The sequence below is a fragment of the Poecile atricapillus genome, chromosome 14 (assembly GCF_030490865.1).
Source record: "Poecile atricapillus isolate bPoeAtr1 chromosome 14, bPoeAtr1.hap1, whole genome shotgun sequence".
NCBI classification, from domain to species: domain Eukaryota; kingdom Metazoa; phylum Chordata; class Aves; order Passeriformes; family Paridae; genus Poecile; species Poecile atricapillus.
The window spans coordinates 1,640,138-1,661,586 of record NC_081262.1 but is presented as its reverse complement, the minus strand read 5'-3'; the positions used below and the strand labels follow the sequence as shown (position 1 = coordinate 1,661,586).

Genomic DNA, 21,449 nt, shown 5'->3' with positions numbered 1-21,449 from the left:
CATGTCACACTTCATGGTGTGGGAGAGCTTCTCGAGGACACTCCAGGAGCTGCTGTCAGTCTGGGTGCAGTTTGGGAATGCAGAACTGCCTGACAATGCCAGTTCTATCACCACAGAGGTGACCTGCAACAGCAACTAATTCATTAAAAGAATCATTAAAATCCCAACTAAAAGTTGTTAAAAATCCCAAGTCCTATCCAGGGGTGGCTTTTGAGGGACATTTTCTCCTCTAGGCAGGAACCTGTGGCTTTCACTGTTGGCCTGGGACTATTCTGAGACAGATCCATTCCCTGGCCTCAGGAAGTTGATGGTTGTTCCTTCTTTGACCTCTCCCCTTCTCTGTGGTCCCCAGAGCCCCACAGGGTCTCCACAGAGGGGATGATGAGCTCCTCAGGAGTTCACTGCCCAGTTGATATTCATTTATTGATAAGAAGATATTCAGGATGAGGGAATAGAGGAGGAAACTTGTGCCTGGGTTTGGATCCTGCATTGTGCTCCTGGGGGACACCTTCAGCCCTGGAGACAGCAGAGCTGAAACCCCCCAAAAACCTGGGGGTGGAGACCCCATGTCCTCAGTGGGCTCCAGGAGAGGAGCTGTTCTCTGGCTTGGGGGGGCCTGTGGTGAAAGGCAGGGAAGCTCAGCTGGGGAAGGGGAGGAGATGAGTTTGGCTGTGCAGGGCCTGCAGGGTGGCAGCTTTAGGGTTCCTCTGCCTTTTTTCTCTCAGTAGCCAAGTTGGAAGTTGGTGTTAATTAACAATGAATTAGATTATATAAGAATTAAATTACATAAAAATTCCAGCTTTCTGGGCCTGTTTTTGCCCATGTCATTAGATAATTTCCAGCTGAAGAAGGGGTGCTCGGGGTGATGCTCCATCTTTGCACTCCTGGGGGGCAGAGGTGGCTCCAAATGTTCCCAGGGTCAGAGCCTGTCCCAGGCCTTATGGGAAGCTGGAGCAGGGATCTGCTTTGTGCCATGGGGGGCTGTTACCTCCACTCCTTTAGGGGTCTTTTCCACACTGATATCCTGATCCATATCCTCACTGTGATGGGCTTTGAGGGAGGGAGGGGTGGTGGGGAATGTTTTCCTGGCAGGATTGTGCTTAGTTGTTTTTGGGTGCTTAAAAATATCTCCTCAGCTCTGACAGCATGTCTGTGTTGAAGATTGTGATGGGGGACAGGAGGAACTGGCAAGTTTTGGGGCTGGGAAATTGCACTGAGGGAGCAGCTCCTGTGCTAGCAGCACACAGCTTGAGACAGGTAAAGATGGCACATAAAGATGCCCAAAGGGGTGACTCTGAGGGGCTGTCCTACATGACTGAGAGTTTCACTGACTTCTCCTACTTTGTTTTTCGCACATTTTGAACAAAATGCTTTCTGCTTCCAAATGACGTGTCCATATGGAAAGATATCTGCATTTTACAGGAGAAAACTAGCAAGGAACTTGGAAGTGTTTTGGGTTAAGTTGAAAGTTTCCACTTGGAACTGGTCAATTAGGTGTTTGTGACACTTGTACTCCAAACTTCCCAGCGCTCAGCAGGAAAATGTGTGTGGCTGCAGGGATTCCCATTTTTTGTTGCAACAGATGATTGTAGCCTATGAACAAATCGATGTCCATTGCCACTGCATGGAAGTAGTCAGTGCTGGTGCTGGAAGTCCTAAATCCAGTGTTAGTGACTCAGCCTGTGAGTGCTTCACAGAGGTGCTGAGCATCCATTAATCCTCTCAACTGGAGCAGGCAGCTGAGCCCCAGCACCTCTGCAGCTGGGCTGGGCAAGAATGAGGGAAAGAGCTTCATGAGCTGGAGCTGGAAACTTCTGCCTCGTTCAGCTGGGGGCTGGGAATGTGGTGACAGGATTTGGGGTGTCTGAGGCTGCACAGCTCTGGGTGGGGCTGATTTCAAGGGCATCCTGTGTCCTCTTGGGTGAGGCTTGTTAGGAATGATGCTCCAAAGACTGGAGCCCCTCTGCCATGGAGACAAGCTGAGATCTGGAGAAGAGAAGGCTCTGAGGAGACCTTAAAGCCCCTTCCAGTGCCTAAAGGGGGATTTTAAAAAGAGGGAAAATGACTTTATAGATGAGCAGACAGTGACAGGACAAGGGAGAATGGTTTTAAACTAAAAGAGGGGAGATTTAGGTTAGATATTGGCAAATAATTGTTCTCTATGAGGGTGGGCAGGCCCTGGCACAGGGTGCCCAAAGGAGCTGTGGCTGCCCCTGGATCCCTGCAAGTGTCCAAGGCCAGGCTGGACAGGGCTTGGAGCACCCTGGGACAGTGGAAAGTGTCCCTGCCATGGCAGGGGATGGAATGAGATGGGCTTTAAGGTTCCTTCCAACCCAAAACATTGCAGAATCCTGTGCTGTTTCCCACCTGCCCTGTGTGATTGTGCCTGGTAGGGTCACTTGTGCCCTTCAGCTCACACAGGTGCCCCATTTCTCTCAGTGCTGGTGTCTGTGGTGAGCTCCAGGACTGAGCCTTCTTCCCCTCTCCTCTGTGCCAGCCTCTCCCCAGGCTGTGTCCCCGGTGTCTGATGATGATGACAAGCTGTCAGACGTGAATGACTGTGAGCAGAGTGGCAGTGCCACGGGAGGAAATGACATTTAGCTTTTGTTGCTTGATTGAACTGCCTGGGTTTTGTATATTAAACCTAAAGAAGCCTTTTGGCTTTATTCTCCCCACTGTTTGCAGCCCCGTGCCTGGGATCTGTCAGGAAGGGGCCTGGGGAGCAGCACAGAGAGGAAATCTGTCTCCCCATCAAATCTGTCCTTGCAAGGGGCCTCTCCACCAAACCTTGACTTATCCTGGTTCTCCCTGGTTTCTGTGCACTGGGGGCACCTGGGGGTGTTGCCAGTTCCAGCCCCTGTTGATGTGGTCTCAGCTCCACAGAGCTGCTGGGCTCGCTCGGGGCTGTGGCCCTGTCCCCTCCTGAGCTGTTGGGATGCAGGGGAAGGTGATGTGGGCAGAGCCAGGGATGCTTTGGGGCTCTGCCTCTTCCTGCTCCTCAAAAATCTGCTCCCATGGCTGTGTGTAGAGGGATGTTGAAGATCTGTCCAATAGAAGTGCATGTATGTGTGAGCTGGCAGGGGAAACCTCCTGGATCTGACAGACTCGAAAAGCACATCTGAGCTCACAGGGTCATCTTGGAGCCATGTTTTAGCTGAAGACAAGACTTGCACCTGGTGTCCTCCCTTTCTGCCTGGCTTCCAATCTCCTTTGAAAGTCAATCTTGGGGATGGGAGATGAGCTTGGGAACTGCCTAATTTCTGCAGAAGCTGAAGCTCATCTTTGCCTGGATTAGGCAGAAAAAGATGAATGGGAATCCTTTATTTTGGAGCGGTAGTTGGATGGGGTAGTGGGAGGAAGGGAATGAAGCTGGTACGAAGGTGGATTACAGGGAGAGCGTGACTGCAGGAGTCAGCTCCTTCAGCAGAAAGCCTTGGCCTGTGAGTCACACTTTGCTGGAAAGGCTCTTGGATTCCTCATTCCCACTGTTGTGGCACTGAGTCACAGCTGGGTGGGGGACACAGGTATGAAACAAGCACCAGCAATCCACACTGGGATTTGCTCATGGAGAGAAGGGAGGAAGTGATTCCAGAGAGCAGTGGGAATGTTAACAGCTTCTGAGAGAAGTGGTGGCTGGAACAGGGAAAATTATGAATGGGCTTGTTCTGGGTGCTCTTCTCTGCCTGCTCCTGACTGTGCAGGGCAGCCTGGGGATGTGTGGGGACAGCAGGCAGCTCCTGGGATGTGTGGGGACAGCAGGCAGTCCCTGGGATGTGTGGGGACACGAGGGAGCCCCCAGGATGTGTGGGGACACGAGGGAGCCCCCAGGATGTGTTGGGACACGAGGGAGCCCCCAGGATGTGTGGGGACACGAGGGAGCCCCCAGGATGTGTGGGGACACGAGGGAGCCCCCAGGATGTGTGGGGACACGAGGGAGCCCCCAGGATGTGTGGGGACACGAGGGAGCCCCCAGGATGTGTGGGGACACCTGTGAGCTCCCAGGGTGCAAGGGGACACTGGGCAGCCCAGGCTGAGTGGCTTTGTCACTCTGCTCCAGGTGGGAATGGGAGTTGGGGGGCCCTGCCAGGCACAGGGCAGCTGTGGGGTGCTGCTTGTCCCACAACACCTGGGAAATGTCCTCCTGCATGGGCAGGGAGGGGTGAAGGGAAGGGGCTTGGTGTCCTTGCGTGGCGTTGAGCTGAATGGCACGTGGGGACAGGGGAGGGATGGAAGTGTCAGAGCTGGGAGTGCCCGTGGGATGGTGGAAGAGCCCGGGAGCAGGGAGGAGATTCCCCTGGGATTTGGAAGTGTCTGGGCACAGAATATCCTCTATGCACCCCCCTGGTGCACAGGTTCCTCCTGTGGGGAAGTTTGGGTGGGTTACCAAGGCCCCTTGGTGTGGGAAGAGCCCCCTGAGGAGGAGAGGACTGCTCCAGGGAGAGCACCCAGGTGATGCTGTCCTGCAGGAGCTGGGCTGAGCCAGCTCTGCAAGAGCTGGGGAGGAAGGGAGAGGGAGTATATCAACAAAAGAGATTTTTTCTGGGCTCAGGAAAAAGCATTTCAAAGAGGAAAGGAAAAAAGGACACTACTGTTGGGAATGTTTCAAATGGGAAAACTAGAATACTTCAATAATTAAAGCATTTTTTCCCCCACAAAAATTCTGGGTTTTTTCCTGTAGGAATAGTTGGCAATTATACAAATTAATGCAAGATATTGATATTTTTAGTTTGCATTTTTGGATTTTTTGATGGAAAGAATGCAGATGGGAATAAGCAGCTCCTCCTGGCTCCCTGGCTGTAGCAGCCCCTGGCACGGGGGGTGCAGAGCAGAGCCCCCACCCTCACCCCCCACCGAGGCAGCCCCTGGGTGTGGGTGCTGCTGCTGGAACATCCTTGTGCTTCCACGGGTGTTTGGAAGCCACTGGAGTTGGCATTTGTTCCTGTTGGCTGCTTGGATGCTCTGGGCCCTCTGCTGCTTGCCCCGTGTGCAGGATTTGTGTGGCTGTCTCTGCTTTGGCTATCTATGTTTTGGCTGCAAATCCATGTTTGTAGAAAAACTGGAAAGCTCCAGTGCATTTTTATGTTGCCTTAAAGAACAAATAGATAAAATTTATCACAGAATCCCAGGATGGTTTGGGCTGGAATGGAGCTTTCGTGTCACCTCGTTGCCATCCCATGGGCAGGAGCACCTTCCATTCTCCCATCCAAGCTGGCCTTGGGCACTGCCACAGGCACAGGTTCTTCCCTGGGAGAGTGGGAGACTATTCCAGCTGAGGATTTTAGGGGGAGTTTATCCTGCAGCAGGGATGTGTTTCCCCTGGCAGAACCTGCCTCTGCCTTCCTCTGCAGACGCCGAGCTGCAGCTGCTCACAGAAGTGGCAGAGTCCCCATCCCTGGAAGCACTGAAAAAATGCATGGATGTGGCACTTGAGGACATGGAAAATGGTGGTGCTGCTGGGTTGGTTGTTGGATTTTATAATCCTAGAGGTCTTTTGCAATCTTGTTGGTTCTGTGATTCTGCAGACAGCCTGGCAGTGGAGGCTGTGCCAGGGTTCTTGTCTGGAAGCTGGAAGTTTTGGGGCTCTGTTTCCTTGCACCCCATGGCCAGCCCCCAGCCCAGCCCCTTGGGTCGGTTCCCAGCTGTCCTGCTGGGGCTGGCTGGGACCCAGACCTGATTCTGCTCTGGAGGAATCCTGTCCCCAGGTGCTGCTGCCCAGGCTGGGCTTCCTCTGGGCTGTTTTGAGGCTTTTTGCTCCTGTTCTTCCCCTCACAAGGCAGATAAAATCCATTATCCTGTCCACGAGCAGCTGCTGGGCTTTGCCAGAGCTCTGCTCCCAGCTCCCCTCAGCCCTCATTACTCCTGCACTGAAAACCCTCTTTTTAAGGAATTTTACTGTGGTACACTGGGAGCATAACAATTCTTTACTGTTCAGTGAGCTTGTCTCTCTGACCATGGTGATGACCTGCCTCTTGTGCTTCAGAGGAAAATGAAAACCAGCCTAAAGCTCTGGCTGAAAGGTGCTCCCCAGGAAGGTTTAAAACAACAACTGTGATTGATTATAAACCTGCTTTTTGACAAAAACATATATGAATAATTATTTTTGCCAGGGATTAATAGTCAGAGATGGATCAGCTCGGCTCCTGTTCACCTCCAGTCCTGGAAAACTTGGTCATGCTGCAGAAATTATAGGGTTTCAAGCAAACCAAGCAGCTTCACCAGCTGTCTGGAGCGTCTTTCTGTGCTGGAGCACATCAAATTCAGGCCTGAAGCATCTCCCCTGTGGTTGTCAGGAGCAGCAGTATCCTTTCCAAGATGATCTCAGCAGCTTTTTGTCTCCTCTGTCGTGTGACTTGGATTTTGAAGCAGCAGGGGAGACCAGTCCTGTGTCATGAGACTGGGAACGGGACCAGGAGCTGGGGTTTGTGGTGCAGGAGCATCTGGGCTCCAGTCCTGCTCCAGGGATTCTGCTGGGAATGCAGGGTTGATGGGAGGAGGGCAGGAGGTGGGTGCTGGAGATCACTGTGATGCTGAACCCCTTCTCATCCTCCCTGAAAGGTCTTTGTAAATGCAAAGGAGGCAGTGATGTTATTTATCTTGTAAATTAGTCAGCCTTTTAACATCTGAGCCGGGTGTTTGTCATCCAGTACTTGTGCTTGATTAGGTTTTGTCCCCCAGAATGTTTCAGAGGAGATGGGAGCTACATAAACACCGCAGAAGAGAAGCGGGGTGGGGGAGTGGGAGGTGTTTGCTGTGTCCTGGCCTTGGCAGGTCAGCAGAGTGTGGTTCCTTCCCAGCCAGGAGCGGTTCCTGCTGCGCTGCTCGGGGCTCTCTCTGCCCTTTGCTGTGCTCCTGCTCACTCTTTGCTGCCTCTCTCCTGCCTCAGGGCTGGCCAGGCACTGCTGTGTCCCTGGGGCTCACATCCTGCTTGTGAGCCGACTTTCAGCATGGAAGGAGCTTCCTTCTGCATCTCAAACACTCTTCTTCGTAAGCCTCAGACCTATTCCTTCTGGAGAGTGATCCCTGAGCCTCTTGTGGAGCATCCCAGCTGCCTTTAGCCATCCTGTCTGCTTCATCTGGCTGCCATGGCCTGGCTGTAAGCACGGGGACAGGCACCACACTGGTCCCTGAGGATGCAGGTCACGCTCTGGAGCTGCCAGGAGGGAGGATGCTCGTCTGCTGCACTGTTGTGCTGGGATTCATTTCACCTTTGTCTGCCATCTCTCCCCATTTATCAGAGAGAACTCTGTGAACAGGATAAATGTTCATGTTCCATGAGTATTTCTGCTTCTTTCCCTGGCCCAAGGGAATTTTTCTCTCTGGAATTTTTGTTGTGCAGATGCAGCTCCAGCAGGTCTGAGCTGGGCTCTGCCAGAGCCTTCCCAGGGTCTCATCCCTGCTGTGCCCCTGTTAACGGGGTGTGATCAGGGCAGCAGGAGGGCAAGGGACTGCACAGGGCTCCTCTCACCCTGGGATGTGGAGGGGATGGTCTGGTGGCACCACAGGGACAGAGAGTGCCAGAAAGGGCAGGGTAACCACCAGCAAGGACCCTGTGGGGTGCTCCTGGGCTGAGGAGTGGAGGGAGCATTCCCCCCTCCCTGGCTGGGGATGTTGTTCACTGCCTGCAGCAGAGCTGGAAAAAATGGTTCTTTTAACAAAGAAACCAACATACTTTTGAATGAATGAATGAATGGATGAATGAATGAATGAATTGCAGTGTCTGGCTCCAATGTATTTCCTTATCCGTTCAACAATTGGATTCCAGTGAATGGTGAAATGGAGGCGTTGCTACAAAACACAGCCACAGCTTGTGAGTTTGTGAGTGCTGATGGGAAGGGTTGATGTTTTCTCACCTTGTTTCCCTGGGGATGGCTTTGCCCAGCTTGGCGTGCCGGGATGGTGTCGTGGTGCCAGGAGTGAGCAGCAGCAGCAGCTCTTCAGCACTGGGTAAATACCTGGTGGGGCTGGTGGGACACAGACCCAAGAGCTCAGGGCTGTTCAGGCAGCATCTGCCACAAAAATAACTTCTGCCCCTTTTCAGGACTGTTTGGTGCTTGGCTCTCGGCCTCCTGGGTGCTGAGAGCAGGGGCTCATAGCAGGAAATGGTGCTGAATCCTCCTCCAGGCAGCTCTGAAATGTTTTCCTGAGGGTTACCCTCAGCACAAGGGGTGTGTGACCCCCTGTCCCGCCCTCCCACACCCCTCTGAATCAAAATGCAGTTTGGAGGGACAGGAGCAATTATTCCCTGGATGCTGGTGGTGTTTAATTCAGTGCTTGGGTGATGGCCCTGCTGCAGAGATGCTCTGCAAATCAGAGAGGTGGCAGGAGAAGAAGCTTTTGGAAACCAGCTGGTGGAAATCACGGTATTTACCAGCTCACAGCCGAGCCTAGGAAGGTATTTTTATAGCTTCACGTGGTTGGTTTTTGCCTTTTTTGAACTTGCACACTGATGCTGTTCTGGGTTTTGTTTTGCTTTGAAACTGTCTCACAGTCAGATGAAAGATGCTCTGTTTCAGCTCTCATTTTCCACATTTCTCACACATACCCCAGCCAGCCAGAAAGGCAGGTGTTTTGTTTGGGTGTTTTTTGAATGCCATGGGAAGATTTCTCAGTCATTTTCTCTGGCTTTGTCATCCTCAGGGTCACTGGAAATAGTGCCAGTGACTCACAGCTTTGCTCACAGCTGATAAGGTTCGGAGAGCAAACTGGTGATTTGAACAGGTGAGGATGCCCTGCAAAGGCTCTGCTCTGCCAAAATCCTCAGGCTTTGGTTTCCAAGGCTACTCTGTGTGTTACCAGTTGGCTTCTTCCTCTCACACTCCTTCCCTAGGCTTCACCAAGATGTGATCCCCTTCAACTGCATTTCCTGCCCTCCATGGGGTCCTGCCTCTGCTTTGGGTGTTGGACTGCACTGAGCTGTGTGCTGGGGGCTGCTGCCTCGTGCTTCTGTCCAGAAAGAGCTTCTGAGGCACGACAGCCTCCTGTGCTTCCCCTGTCCTCCCCCTGCTGCCTTCTCCTGCAGAGTCCCTTTACAGAAACCAGCTGCAGGTAGATGTTGGCTTGTCTCCTGCTGCTGTTGGGATGGGGATGGAGAAGATCCTTGCTCAAATCCCTGCTCAGCACCGTGGCTCACAGCAGAGCTCACACCCAGTGGGCACTGTGCACTCCCAGGTGTCAGAGGCACAGTCGTGCCCTGCCTCAGGCTTTGTGAGCTGGGATGTCCCAGCTGCTTCCTGCAGGATCAGGTTCTGTGTCTGCCCTGGAGTGAGGCACCATGGCAGGACAGGACAGATCCTGTGCTGTGGAGCTGAGCACTGTGGGGAAACCTCCCAGACTCCCAGAAGGGTTTGAGTTAGAAGAGTCTTCAAGCTATCTTGTTCCACCCCTGCCATGGGCAGGGACACCTTCCACTACCCCAGGCTGCTCCAAGCCCCATCCAGCCTGGCTTTGGACACTGCCAGGGATCCAGGGGCAGCCACAGCTTCTCTGGGCACCCTGTGCCAGGGCCTCAACAGCCCTCAGCCAAGAATTTCTTCCCAGTATCCCATCTATCCCTGCCCTCTGGCAGTGGGAAGCCATTCCCTGTGTCCTGCCCCTCCACAATCCCTCTCCAGCTCTCCTGGAGCCTCTTTAGGCTCTGGAGGGGGCTCTGAGGTTGCTGTGGAGCCTTCTCTTTTCCAGGCTGACCCCCCAGCTCTCCCAGCCTGGCTCCAGAACAGAGGGGCTCCAGCCCCCAAAGCACCTTTGTGGTCTCCTCTGGACTTGTTCCAGCAGTCCCACATCCATCTTGTGCTGAGGCCCCAGACATGGATGCAGTGCCCCTCCTGCCCTGGCTGTTTAACACCTTTGTTTGCCTTTGGGACTTCGAGCCCTTTGGGACCTGCAAACTCTCCCTGTACCTGTCACACCCAGCTGCATCTCCACAAGCTGTTTCAGGAATGGATGTGGATGTTTTGTTGATTTATTTCCATTTTGCAGCCATTGTTTGTGTTGCCATGGGGCGTCCCCCTCCCCACACTCCCCTTTGAGAGGGGGTTTGCTGGGTAATGGCTCCTCCTGGCTTGTAACATCTCTCATTTTCCTGAATCCAGCTGGAACCCTTGCTGAGTTTTTAAGGTCAGGTTGCTAAGTTACACCTCCTTGGAGGAGTGGGCTGAGAAGTGAGTGAGCAGCCACTGGCTAGGAGGATCTGAGAGCAGTGTCACTCTGCAACAACTGGGCTCTCCTGGCCCCTTTCCCTGCCACCCTCTCAGCCTGTACCACATTCAGCTGTTCTTCCCCAAACCTTCTGCTTTATCAACTTCCTTTGCTCGGTAGATTTAGTGAATTAATTAACTGAGGGGGTAGTGGAGCCCCTCCAGTTACCTGTGGGATGCTGTGCAGTGCTGCAGCAGGAGGGGCAGCACTTTGTCTTCTCTGTCTGTTTTTGGTTTGAGTTTTGGGGCTGTGAGCTCTTTGGAACATGTGTTGACCCCCTTGGACCTTGGGAGTGGCCTCACATGTTCCTCACAGGGCATATGGCTGTCACCAAGCCACAGCTCTGGAGCATTTGGGCAAGGTTTGGAGTAGCTGCTGCCCTCCTGCTCTGCCCCTTTTCCTCCTTAGTGTTCCTCCCCAGATTAACCTTTTCTTCTCCTTGCTGTGTTCCAGCAGCAGCCTGCCTCTGGGATGGGATTAGCACAGTGGCTGCTCAGGTTTGTGTCAGAGCTGCTGGGACTGGCTGCTGTGGCAGGATGAAGGTTTCCCTACTCCCAGGAGTGGGACATCTCTGGAGGGTCACCATCCTCAGGCATTTCCAGGACACGTGCAGGAGGTTTCTTGCTTTGTTCTTGGGCAATTCATAGAAATCAGTGAGGCTTACTGGGGTCTGTTTTGGATGGTGAGAGCAGTGGCTTTAGGGTTATTTTCCCCTCCTGCCACTCTCTCTGGTGCTGCTGGGGTTCTGCTGGGGCTGCTGTGGTGACTCTCCAGTCCTGCTGTGCAGACTCCACACTCTCTGGGTTGGGCTGGAAGTGCCCTCTGAAGAGCAGCTTCCCCCACACAGAAACCAGCTGGGAGGGGAGGCTGGACATGTGTGCAGTTTGTTCCCAGCTTGCAGGAGGGCTGCAGGAGCTGGCTTTTCATTTGCATTAAACTTTTTTTTCTCCCTCCCTTCCCTTTATCTGAGCCCTTCCCCTCCCTTTCCCGGGTTGGAGAAGGACATCACCATGGGCAAGGTGCTGAACGCAGCACAGCTTAGGAGATGAGTTCTGCTTCTTTTCTTCCCGTGCTGCTGGGTGGCCGGGCCGGGGGTGCTGGAGCAGCCCTGGCCCCTGCCTGGCACAGTCACTCCTGTCCCACATCTGTCCCCAGGGCTGTCCCCAGGGCTGTCCCCAGGGACCTGGCCCTGATGGTGTTCCCACATTTTCTCATCTGCCTGTGGACTGGGAGTGGCGGTGCTGTCACTGTGCTCCTGCCTGAGCTCTCACATCCAGCCAGGAGGATTTTTCCACCCCTTTTCATGACTTGATTATGTGCTCTCCTTCCTACCCAAATGCCAAACGGCAGCTAAATATAGGCTACAACTGCATTGATTGTGGCTTTTCTAATTGAGCTTTACACTCCATCAGGGATCTTAACTAATGGGATGTGGCATCCTTGATAGCACCCAGCTGGGACTCCTGCTTGGGAAGCAGACAGAGATGCAATCTGACTTCCCGGTGCTGTCAGGTCCCACCTGCCAGGGGCTGCTGAGGCCTCTGGAGCTGTGCACCAGCTCTGGCTTGGGCTGGGACAGAGTTCATTTTCTGTCCAGGGCTTTGTTTTGGGTTCAGGATGAAAACAGTGTTGATAACACACTGCTGGTTTGGTTATTGCTGGGAAATGCTCTCCCTAAGTCAAGGACTTTTCCATTTTCCATGCTCTGCCATTGGGGAGGTGACAAGAACTGGGAGGGATCATGGCCAGGGCAGAGGTGGACCATGGAATGTCAAACCCAGTATGGAAACTGGGGGTTTGGCTGGGAGAGGCTCATTGCTGCTGAGGAACAGGCTGGGCTTTTTGGGTGGTGAGAGACTTTACTGGGCACCACTTGTCTATCTAGGATTATATTCCTCTCTTTTTCTTATCTCCATTTTCATTACAATAATAACAATAACAACAATAATGATGATAATAATAATAAACACCACCAACAACTGTATTTCAATTATTTCTCAGCTCATGGATTTTACCTTTTCCTGATTCTCCTCCCCACCCCACCAGGGGATTAGGATGAAGCAGGGGCTGTGTGGTTTTTACGTGCCAGCTGTGGTTCAACAAGGACAAGTGGGATAGTAAATCCATGCAGTTGAATTGTGCTCGAGAATTTGAGTTCAGATTTCAGAGCTAAACAGGTTCCTAGTTGCTTTGCTTTTTCTGACAATATAAATTGCTGCCTGAAGATATATAGCTTGAAAATTGCTTCTCTAACAGAGTGAATTCTTCTGTTTCTTTCCCCCATGTGATTCTTGTGAGTGGCCCTGTGAGCACAGAAGGAACAGGAGCACTAAAATGCTAATGGGGTTCTGCAGGTGATGGAGCTGTACACAGGTATCCTGGGATTTACACGCACAGAAAAAGGAATGTTTTGAACTCATTTATGCAGCACAGCGATGTGTTAAGCTCTGTCCCTGTTGCCTTGTGCCAGTGAAATATGTTATGATGAGAGGTACAAATGTTCTGCTGGAATGGAAACTGCTTGGGAAGCTAATTCTGGCTTTGTATCTCTTGGCACAGCTTGTTTCCATGCTGATGCCACTGAAGGGGGCCTGGGGTGGGCAGGATGGTGCTGAGCGCCTGGCACGGCTGTGGCACTGCTGCCCCAGGCCTAGGGCAGTGCTGTCCCTGCCCCAGAGAGCAGCACCTGGGGATTGAGAGAGAATGGGATTGATTTGTACCAGTGAACCTCTGCCCTAATGTCAGGATGTGGCATTAATAATCCCTGCTGTGAGGGATGTGGGGCTGGCAGGGGCTGTCTGCTCCTGCCCTCTGCCCCAGCTGCTGCCCGTGGCCGTGTCCCCTGGGGCTTGGTGTCACTGGCCCTGGGAGGTGGCTGCATGGCTGTGGCACTGCTCTGGCCCTGTGTCTGCTCTCCTGGGTGACATCAGACCAGCACCACTGGGGAGCTGCTGCCACGTCCGGAATGGGAGTGAAGAGGCACCGTGACAAACATCACCGTGACAGCGAGCACTGGGGGCAGGAGCTTTGTCATGATAGACTCTGCCTGTGTGACCCTGAGCACTGGAGCATGAAATAGGATAAAACTTAGTGGTGGAAGGTGCAGGGAGACAAAGAGGTTGCCCTGCTGTCTGTGCCAGGAGCTCAGGTCTGCATGATCACTGGGCTGGAGCCCCTCTGCTCTGGAGCCAGGCTGGGAGAGCTGGGGGTGCTCACCTGGAGAGGAGAAGGCTCCAGGGACACCTCAGAGCCCCTTCCAGGGCCTAAAGGGGCTCCAGGAGAGCTGCAGAGGGACTTGGGACAAGGGATGGAGGGACAGAACACAGGGAATGGCTTCCACTGCCAGAGGGCAGGGATGGATGGGATATTGGGAAGGAATTGTTCCCTGGGAGGGTGGGCAGGCCCTGGCACAGGGTGCCCAGAGAAGCTGTGGCTGCCCCTGGATCCCTGGAAGTGTCCAAAGCCAGGTTGAACAGGGCTTGGAGCAACCTGGGATAGTGGGAAATGTCTCTGCCCATGGCAGGAGGTGGAATGAGATGGGCTTTAAGGTTCCCTCCAACCTAAACCATCCTGGGATTTATGATGTTTCTGGATGGGCGGAGAAAGCTTAGTCCAAGATAGAGGGAGGGCAGTAAGGGGAAATGAAATGAAAGCCAATTTTGTGAGAGGAGACTGAAAGAACTTGTGTTAATCAGCCTTGAAAAATGCTGAAAGGGGCTGAGACTTCATTGTAATGGGAATTAATCATGGGAGCAAACACCATAGAGGGGGGATAATTATTTAAGCTAAAGGTTAATATTGGCAGAAGAAAAAATGAGCATAAGCAGTGAAGAATTGAATTTTAGATGGAAATTTGAAGGATCTGTATCATTCATTATGAGATTTGCCCATGGCAGGGGCTTGGAATATGATCTTTAAGGTCCTTTCCAACCCAAAGCATTCAGTAGTTCTGTGATTTTGGAACATCCTTGGAGTGTGCTGGGGTGCTCATTTGGGACAAAGAACAGCCTTGGGGTGTCAGCACAGGACACCCCACAACAGTGCTGGGTTCTGCTCCATTTTATTGCATTTCTGGGATCCTTGGAGCATGGCCTGGGCCATTGTCATCCCTGAGGAGGAACCTGGGGACTGTCCCTTGGCTCTGGGCTGGAGGAGGGGGCCATGCTCTCCTGTCCCTGCAGGCCTGGGCTGCCTCTGGGCTTTGGAAAGAGGTGGCAGTGTATGGTCATGCTGACACATGGATGTGTGTCCTGCTCATCCCTGCAGATTTGGAGCCCCATCATCAAACTCAGTTGAGTTTTGACCTCGCAGAGACACTGAATTTATGTTTCTGTGTGTTCCATGACACCCTGTGGACTCTGCAGTCCCTGCTGTGTGAGCTGGGCTTTCTGGAGTCTGGACCTTCCCCAGTACCTGACCAGTGATCTGTTTTCTACCTCAAATGCCTTTCTGGTGTTGTGGATGATGTTAACGGGGGTTTCACTGTCTCAAATGAAATTTTTATCCCTTCAGTCTTGAACCATCTTTATTTGATTAATTCAGATTATCTCGGAGTTTTGAGACGGGCTGGGGGTTTGAATTCTTTCTGTGCTGGTTGTGCCTTGCAGCTCAAGATGCAAATCCCCCTCCTGGCCAGGGGAGAAGGCTTCACTGGCACAGCAGCAGCTCTGCTGACAGAGGGTGCAGTGTGGTGCTGAGCCAGGTGTGCCCAGGTGGGCCAATGGCACCTGGCCTGGACCAGCCACAGTGTGGCCACAGGCCCAGGGCAGTGACCATCCCCTGTGCTGGGCACTGCTGAGACACCTCCAGTCCTGGGGACAGTCCTGGGCCCCTCGTGACAGGAAGGACATTGAGGGGCTGGAGCAGCAGGAGCAGCTGAGGGAGCTGGAAAGGGGCTCAGCCTGGAGAAAAGGAGGCTCAGGGGGCCCTTCTGGCTCTGCACAACTCCCTGACAGGAGGGGACAGCCAGGGGGAGTTGGGCTCTGCTCCCAGGGAACAGGGACAGGAGGAGAGAGAACAGCCTCAAGCTGTGCCAGGGGAGGGTTAGATTGGATCTTGGGGAAAATTTCTTCATGGGAAAGTGTTACCGGTGTTAGAATAGGCTGCCCAGGGCAGGTGGAGTCACTGTTCCTGAAAGGGTTCAAAAGACCTGTGGATTTGGCATTCAGGGACATGATTTAGTGCTGGGGTAATGGTTGGACTTACTGATCTAGAGGGCTTTTGCAACCTGAACAATTCCAGGATGCCATGAAGGGTGCTATGCTCAGCCAGGGCCTGTGTGTGTGTCACAGAGGGGTCCTGGCCTGAGGGACTCCTCCCTGCTCCTGACAGCCCTGTCCTGTTCTGTCCCTGCTGCTCAATGCTCCTGTCCTGTTCTGTCCCTGCTGCTCACAGCCCTGTCCTGTGCTGTCCCTGCTGCTCACAGCCCTGTCCTGTGCTGTCCCTGCTGCTCACAGCCCTGTCCTGTGCTGTCCCTGCTGCTCACAGCCCTGTCCTGTGCTGTCCCTGCTCCTGACAGCCCTGTCCTGTGCTGTCCCTGCTGCTCACAGCCCTGTCCTGTGCTGTCCCTGCTGCTCACAGCCCTGTCCTGAGCTGTCCCTGCTGCTCACAGCCCTGTCCTGTGCTGTCCCTGCTGCTCACAGCCCTGTCCTGTGCTGTCCCTGCTGCTCACAGCCCTGTCCTGTGCTGTCCCTGCTGCTCACAGCCCTGTCCTGAGCTGTCCCTGCTGCTCACAGCCCTGTCCTGTGCTGTCCCTGCTGCTCACAGCCCTGTCCTGAGCTGTCCCTGCTGCTCACAGCCCTGTCCTGTGCTGTCCCTGCTGCTCAGTGCTCCTGTCCTGTGCTGTCCCTGCTGCTCACAGCCCTGTCCTGAGCTGTCCCTGCTGCTCACAGCCCTGTCCTGTGCTGTCCCTGCAGGTCTCTGGACAGGAAGCTGCAGCGGCCGCTCCTTGGCAAGTCTCAGACGCTGCCCAGCATTCCGCAGTCGCCGGTGCTGAGCCGGCTGCCCCTGCTGGAGCCCAGGGCCTACAGGGAGGAGATGCCGGAGCAGAAGCCCTACAAGAAGCACTCGGCCTCTGAGCACCAGAAAGGCTGCACGGTCCCTTCTGCCGGTGAGTGCCGGGGTGAGCGCCACCCCTCTGTGTCTGCAGGATCCCAGCAAAGCTTTCCTGCTTCTCCAGGGGCACAAATCCAACTCTAGCCCATGTGGAGTTTATTCTGCTCTGAAAATAACCCTTCTTGGGGAACTTTTGGGGGTTTTGCCCCTGGTTGAGTCTTTCTTTGAGCTCGATACTTAAACCTCCCCATCTTTCATATTATGCTGGTGAAAAAGAAGAATTGGTTGTTGGAAGCCACCCAAAGTGGGGAGGTGATGCTTGGAGCCTTCTGCCTAAGGGTGCTGGGGTGAGATATCACCCTGGGGCCTCTCTGGCCAATGCAACAGGCCCAGGTGCCTCTTTTCTATGTCACACAGCAGCTTCAGGGCACTTGTAGCTGGTCTCCACCAGGAGCGGTGCAGGAACATCATCGCTGTGCTCTTCCCACAGCCCTGGCCTCGGAGATTTGTAAATGCTCCCAGCCTAATACTGTGTGTTGGCCTCTGGGTCAGCCCTGAGGATTTTTGTCATGTTCTTCTACTCTCATGCTGATCCTGATGAAATACTAATATGGCTGGGCCAGCTGCTCTGAGCAAGTTTATTGGCAAAGCTGCTGATGGCCAAAGTGTTTCAGTGCTTTTGGTGCCAGCAGAATCACGCTGGGACTATAAAAGTGATGGGAAAGAGGATTATTAACACTGAAACAAAGATAAAGTCTGGAAGCCAGGCCTGACGGTCCAGTGCTGAATAAAATCCTTATAAAACATCTACCTTCAAACAGCACCCTTGGATTGTTTTTATTTTTATGTTTTTTTTTAAATTATCCATCTCACAGTCAGATCCCTGTGTTGCTCAGCAGAGCAGCTGTCCAAACTGTGGATTAATTTTGATGCTTTGCAGGCTGCATTTCATTTCCTGGTGCTACTAATTCCCCTGCACAGAGCAGATCTTTGCACATCGCTGAGCCCATCCTGCCACTCTTGTCGTGACAGAGCTCCTGGGTGTCCTGCAGCACCTGAGCCACTGCTGCCATGTGTGGGACCTGTGGCTTTTCCTTCAGCCCTTCACATTGTTGGAGTGGGTCTTGGAATGAGAGGAAACCTGTGGGAAAGCCATGTAGCCTCCACCATGAAGGACACGGCACCCAGAGCTCCCTTGCACACCTTGGACAGAGCAAGGTCCCCGTTGCTCTGATGGTGCTTCCAGGGAGCTGTGCTGCAGCTGCAGGAAGGGAGTGGGAGGCAAGTGTAAGACTGTGGGGTGATGTTCTGTGTGAGTCACTGCAAACACCTCACCTTCAGCTGCAGACATCTCCTGTCCTGGGAGTGCAGACATGAACAGCTGTCCTGGAGCAAACCCTGTGCACAGCCCCCCCTGCACAGTGGGAGTCACCAAAACTCTGAGAGCACATAAGAAGTGTTTAAAATCTTACTTTACTCATGGCTGGAAGGGGCTGGGGATGCCAAGAGGGGAAGGAGTAGGAAGACCCTTGGAAACAGGAGGGCTCTCCACAGCCAGAGCAGTGGATGAATGAATGTGTTGTTTTCTGTCCAGATTCTCCCACGTTCTTTTCCTGGCTCAATTAGGAACTGCTAATTAGTTACTCATGAAGGCCATGAAGATGCTGTCCTGGAGGAGAAAAAGAAGAGATGGTACTGCTGGCAGGATGAGATATTTGGACAGCATGATGGGAATGGAGCAGCATGTGGTGCTGCAGGTTAACGAGCTCTGGGATGCTGACGAGGAATGCAGGATTCCCATAAGGATTTATGAATAAGAGCTGGGCTGCTGGGTATCAGGATGGAGAGAAGTTGGGACAGGTTGCACAGAAAGCTGTGGCTGCCCCTGGATCCCTGGAAGTGTCCAAGGCCAGGCTGGATGGGGTTTGGAGCACCCTGGGATAGTGGAAGGTGTCCCTGCCCATGACAGGAGGTGGAGTGAGATGAACTTTAAGGTCCCTTCCAACCCAATCTGTTCCATCATTCTTGGATAAAGTCCTTTCCCTAAAGAAGTGGTGAATTTGCTGTGAGCAGGTACCACCAGTCCCCGTTCAGGGTGAGGGGACACGTGACCAAAACCAGCTCAGGAAGAGGCTCATGCACAGGGACATGGCAGGAGTAGGGCTGTCCTTGGGAGAGGTGATGAGCTCATCTTCAGGGAGAGTTCATGGCTCTTTGGGGGAGGAACTGCATTCTGGCTTGCAGCTCTTTTAGGGCCATGAGTAGAGGAATCACCAAGCAAGATGGCAGAAGTGATTATCTTTGGCATGGATGAGATGTGACCTCGTCATCTGACCACTGGGATGTGTTCCTCAGCCTTTTCCTTTGTTTCCTATGGTTCCAGTGTGGCAGCACTGGAGGATGGATGTGCCCTGACACTTGATGGGAGGCCACAGGAGGTTCTCCTGCTGTGGCACCACAGCTCCTCTGCAGGTCCTTGTGAGGGCACCAAGGTGCCTGGTAGGGAGCTGGGGTCCTGAAGATGATCAGAAGAGCTGAGCCTGTGGCTGCTGAGCCTCCCAGACCCCTTCTTTCCCTTCAAAACAGCCTTCCACCTCATTCCATGAGCTCAGGAACTGGCTGGGCTGGTCAGCAGGTCTGGGTTTCCTGCCGGTCTGGTTTTGTTTTTCCCTTGCAGGTCATCCATAACAGTGCTGGTGTGGTCAGCTGGGACAGGCTATGAGCTCTTCTTCTCCATCCCATATCCTTCAACCCCTTGCCTGGAGCTGCTCCAGGATTAAGCCCAAATCCTTATGGCTACCTGCCCGGAATTTAGAGAGGGGAAGACAAGCAAAAATGGATTTGATTGAACAGGGACAGTGCCTGCCTTGTCCAAGCCATTATCCCTTGGGTGTCACACTGCAGTCTGCCAGGAGGTCTCACATGTGCTGCCTGTCACTTCTCCTTGTTCCCCTGTGGAGATTTAGGAGTGGGACTGAGGAAAAGCCCTCCTTTGCTCTCTCTCCTCTTCCTTCTACAGCAGGGAGGGGATTCTTCTCAGCCTCTGACCACCTGCAGCCCTCAGCTGCAGCCTGCACCAAGTCACTGCATGGTTTACATTCCTGGTCCCTTGCAGTTCTCTCCTCTTGCACCTGGAAAGAGCAGACCAGTCTGGAGCACTTCCCCATCTCCTTTCTCCCTTGTCTGTCAGACAACATGCAGAGCTCTTCAGGAACTGGCTCCATGCCCTGCTGTGGATCTGGGAAGAAGTTAACTGGTACCATGGTTGGGGTGAGTTTATTGGGAATTGTGCCCATGGGAGGAAAAGAAAGAAGCCACAAGGAAACAGCTGGATTTGAGCTTAGACCAGGACCCTGGAATTAATTTTTCTTCTACTTGTAGAGGATATACTGGAGAGGCACTCGGTCTCTGTCCTTGCTGTCCTCTGCATCCTTTGATGTGTGTTCTCCCTGACACCTCAAATTCAGAAAGAAGAAAGCTCTTGCAGGAATTGTTATTGCCAAGCCCAAGGAAGTGGTCAGATCTTGCAGAGGTGCTGATGTTGAGGGCGCAGCTCTGAGTGGCAGAGAGGTGAGCAGCTCCAAGACACAAGAGCATGAACATCATTGGCTTCCAGTCTGTGGGCTTGCTCCTGGTCCTGGCATTTCCTCTCTAGGCTGGATCTAACCTGATCTAGCGAGTGGCATCCCTGTCTGGGGCAGGGGTTGCAATGAGATGAGCTTTTTGTTCCCTTCCAATCCAAACCAGTCTGTGATTCTCTGACTTCTTGATCTTCCCTTTCTGACTGTTCTGGACTTGATCAAAGCTACTTGTTTGGTGACAATCAGGACAAGCTCCTTCAGCAGGTAAAAAATCATTTTGGGGTAGACAAGGTCCTGTGGTGGCTCCCTGTGCTCAGAGAGGAAGGACCCAGTTTGGTGAGGATCACCCCTTGGGCAGGTCACGGAGCAGCTCCTGTACGTGAGAGATGAGACCAAAAGCAGCAAAATCCTTGGGGAACTGGGATCAGTGAGAGCAGATGTGGCCCAGCTGCTCTGTAGGATTTTAAACCCAGCTCCTCATCCTTGGGTGAGGTGCTGTGCACAGAGGAGCGGGTACAGCAGGTGAATCCTTTCCCTCATTGAGTGTATGGCCTTGGCCCTCCCTTGCTCAGGGCAGCAGAGCGGTGGGGGCTGTGTCTGGATGAGCTGTGGGGCTGGAGGGGACAGTCTTGAGGACACAGGGTGGCACAGGCAGTGGCTGGGCCATCTCAGGTGGTCACGGGGGCAGGTTCCTCCCTTTGTGTGCGATTCCCCAGCGTGTCCCGTGTCTCCTGTGTCAGTGCTCCCTGCTGCGCTCCCACAGCGATGCTGTCTCACCATGGCAGTCAGGATCTGCCTCCGATTGACGTGTTTGTGCATGGAATAATCACAGCTTTCAAACAGCAGTTCCTGTGTTGTGTGAGGTGACATTTGGAGAGGAGCAGCAGCAGCTTATTAAACTGAAAGTAGGGGAGGAAAAAGCTACACAATGCTTGGAGTGCTGTGCTCTGGGTTACCTCTTTCGTGGAACGGTTTGGGTTTGGGTGGGAAGGGACCTTCAAGATAATCTTGTTCCACCCCCTGTCATGAGCAGAGACACCTCCCACTAGCCCAGGCTGCTCCAAGCTCTGTCCAACCTGGCCTTGGTCAGGACACTGGATCCTTGGACATGTCCAGGGATCCAGGGGCAGCCACAGCTTCTCAGGGCACCCTTTGCCAGGGCCTGCCCACCCTCAAAGGGAACAATTCCCTCCTAATGTCCGATCTAATCCTGTTCTCTGGCAGTGTGTGTAGGTGGTTCCTCCTCTGGTGGCTTGTAGTCCAGCCTGTGTCTCATCCTATTCCATGTAAACCCCACAGCCCTGCTGGGTAAACTGGGCTGCACTGCTGAACTGGGGCTTAGGGCCACTATCTGCTTTAAACCCCAGCAGTGTTTTGCTCCTCAGCCCTGGTACAGTGGGATCATGGTCATTCATGCTCAAAGGTGCTGGGATTTTCAGAAGTGAGAGGCAAAGGAGGTTGCCTTGGTAAGAGGCTGCAGGAGGGGGAGAGCCCCTGAAGGCAGTCCTGTGAGATGCCCTTTTGGGATAATAATTGAGAAGAGGCTTTTATTGGTTGTTTGTCATGGCTTCAGCAGTGATTTTGGCTGAGGGGAGGAGGCAGGGCAAGCTCCAGATGTAA

The 21,449-nt window shown here is 53.3% G+C and overlaps 1 protein-coding gene across 5 annotated transcripts in view; it reads left to right on the top strand.

Annotated features, from left to right (window-relative positions):
• LOC131584575 (ankyrin repeat and fibronectin type-III domain-containing protein 1-like) overlaps positions 1–21,449 on the top strand; it is a 244,447-nt gene that overhangs the window by 60,837 nt on the left and 162,161 nt on the right. For all 5 annotated transcript variants that reach the window (XM_058849855.1, XM_058849854.1, XM_058849856.1 and 2 more), the window contains one exon: positions 16,110–16,303. In XM_058849855.1, coding sequence (XP_058705838.1) covers positions 16,110–16,303 — 194 coding nt within the window. The remainder of the gene's footprint in view (positions 1–16,109; positions 16,304–21,449) is intronic.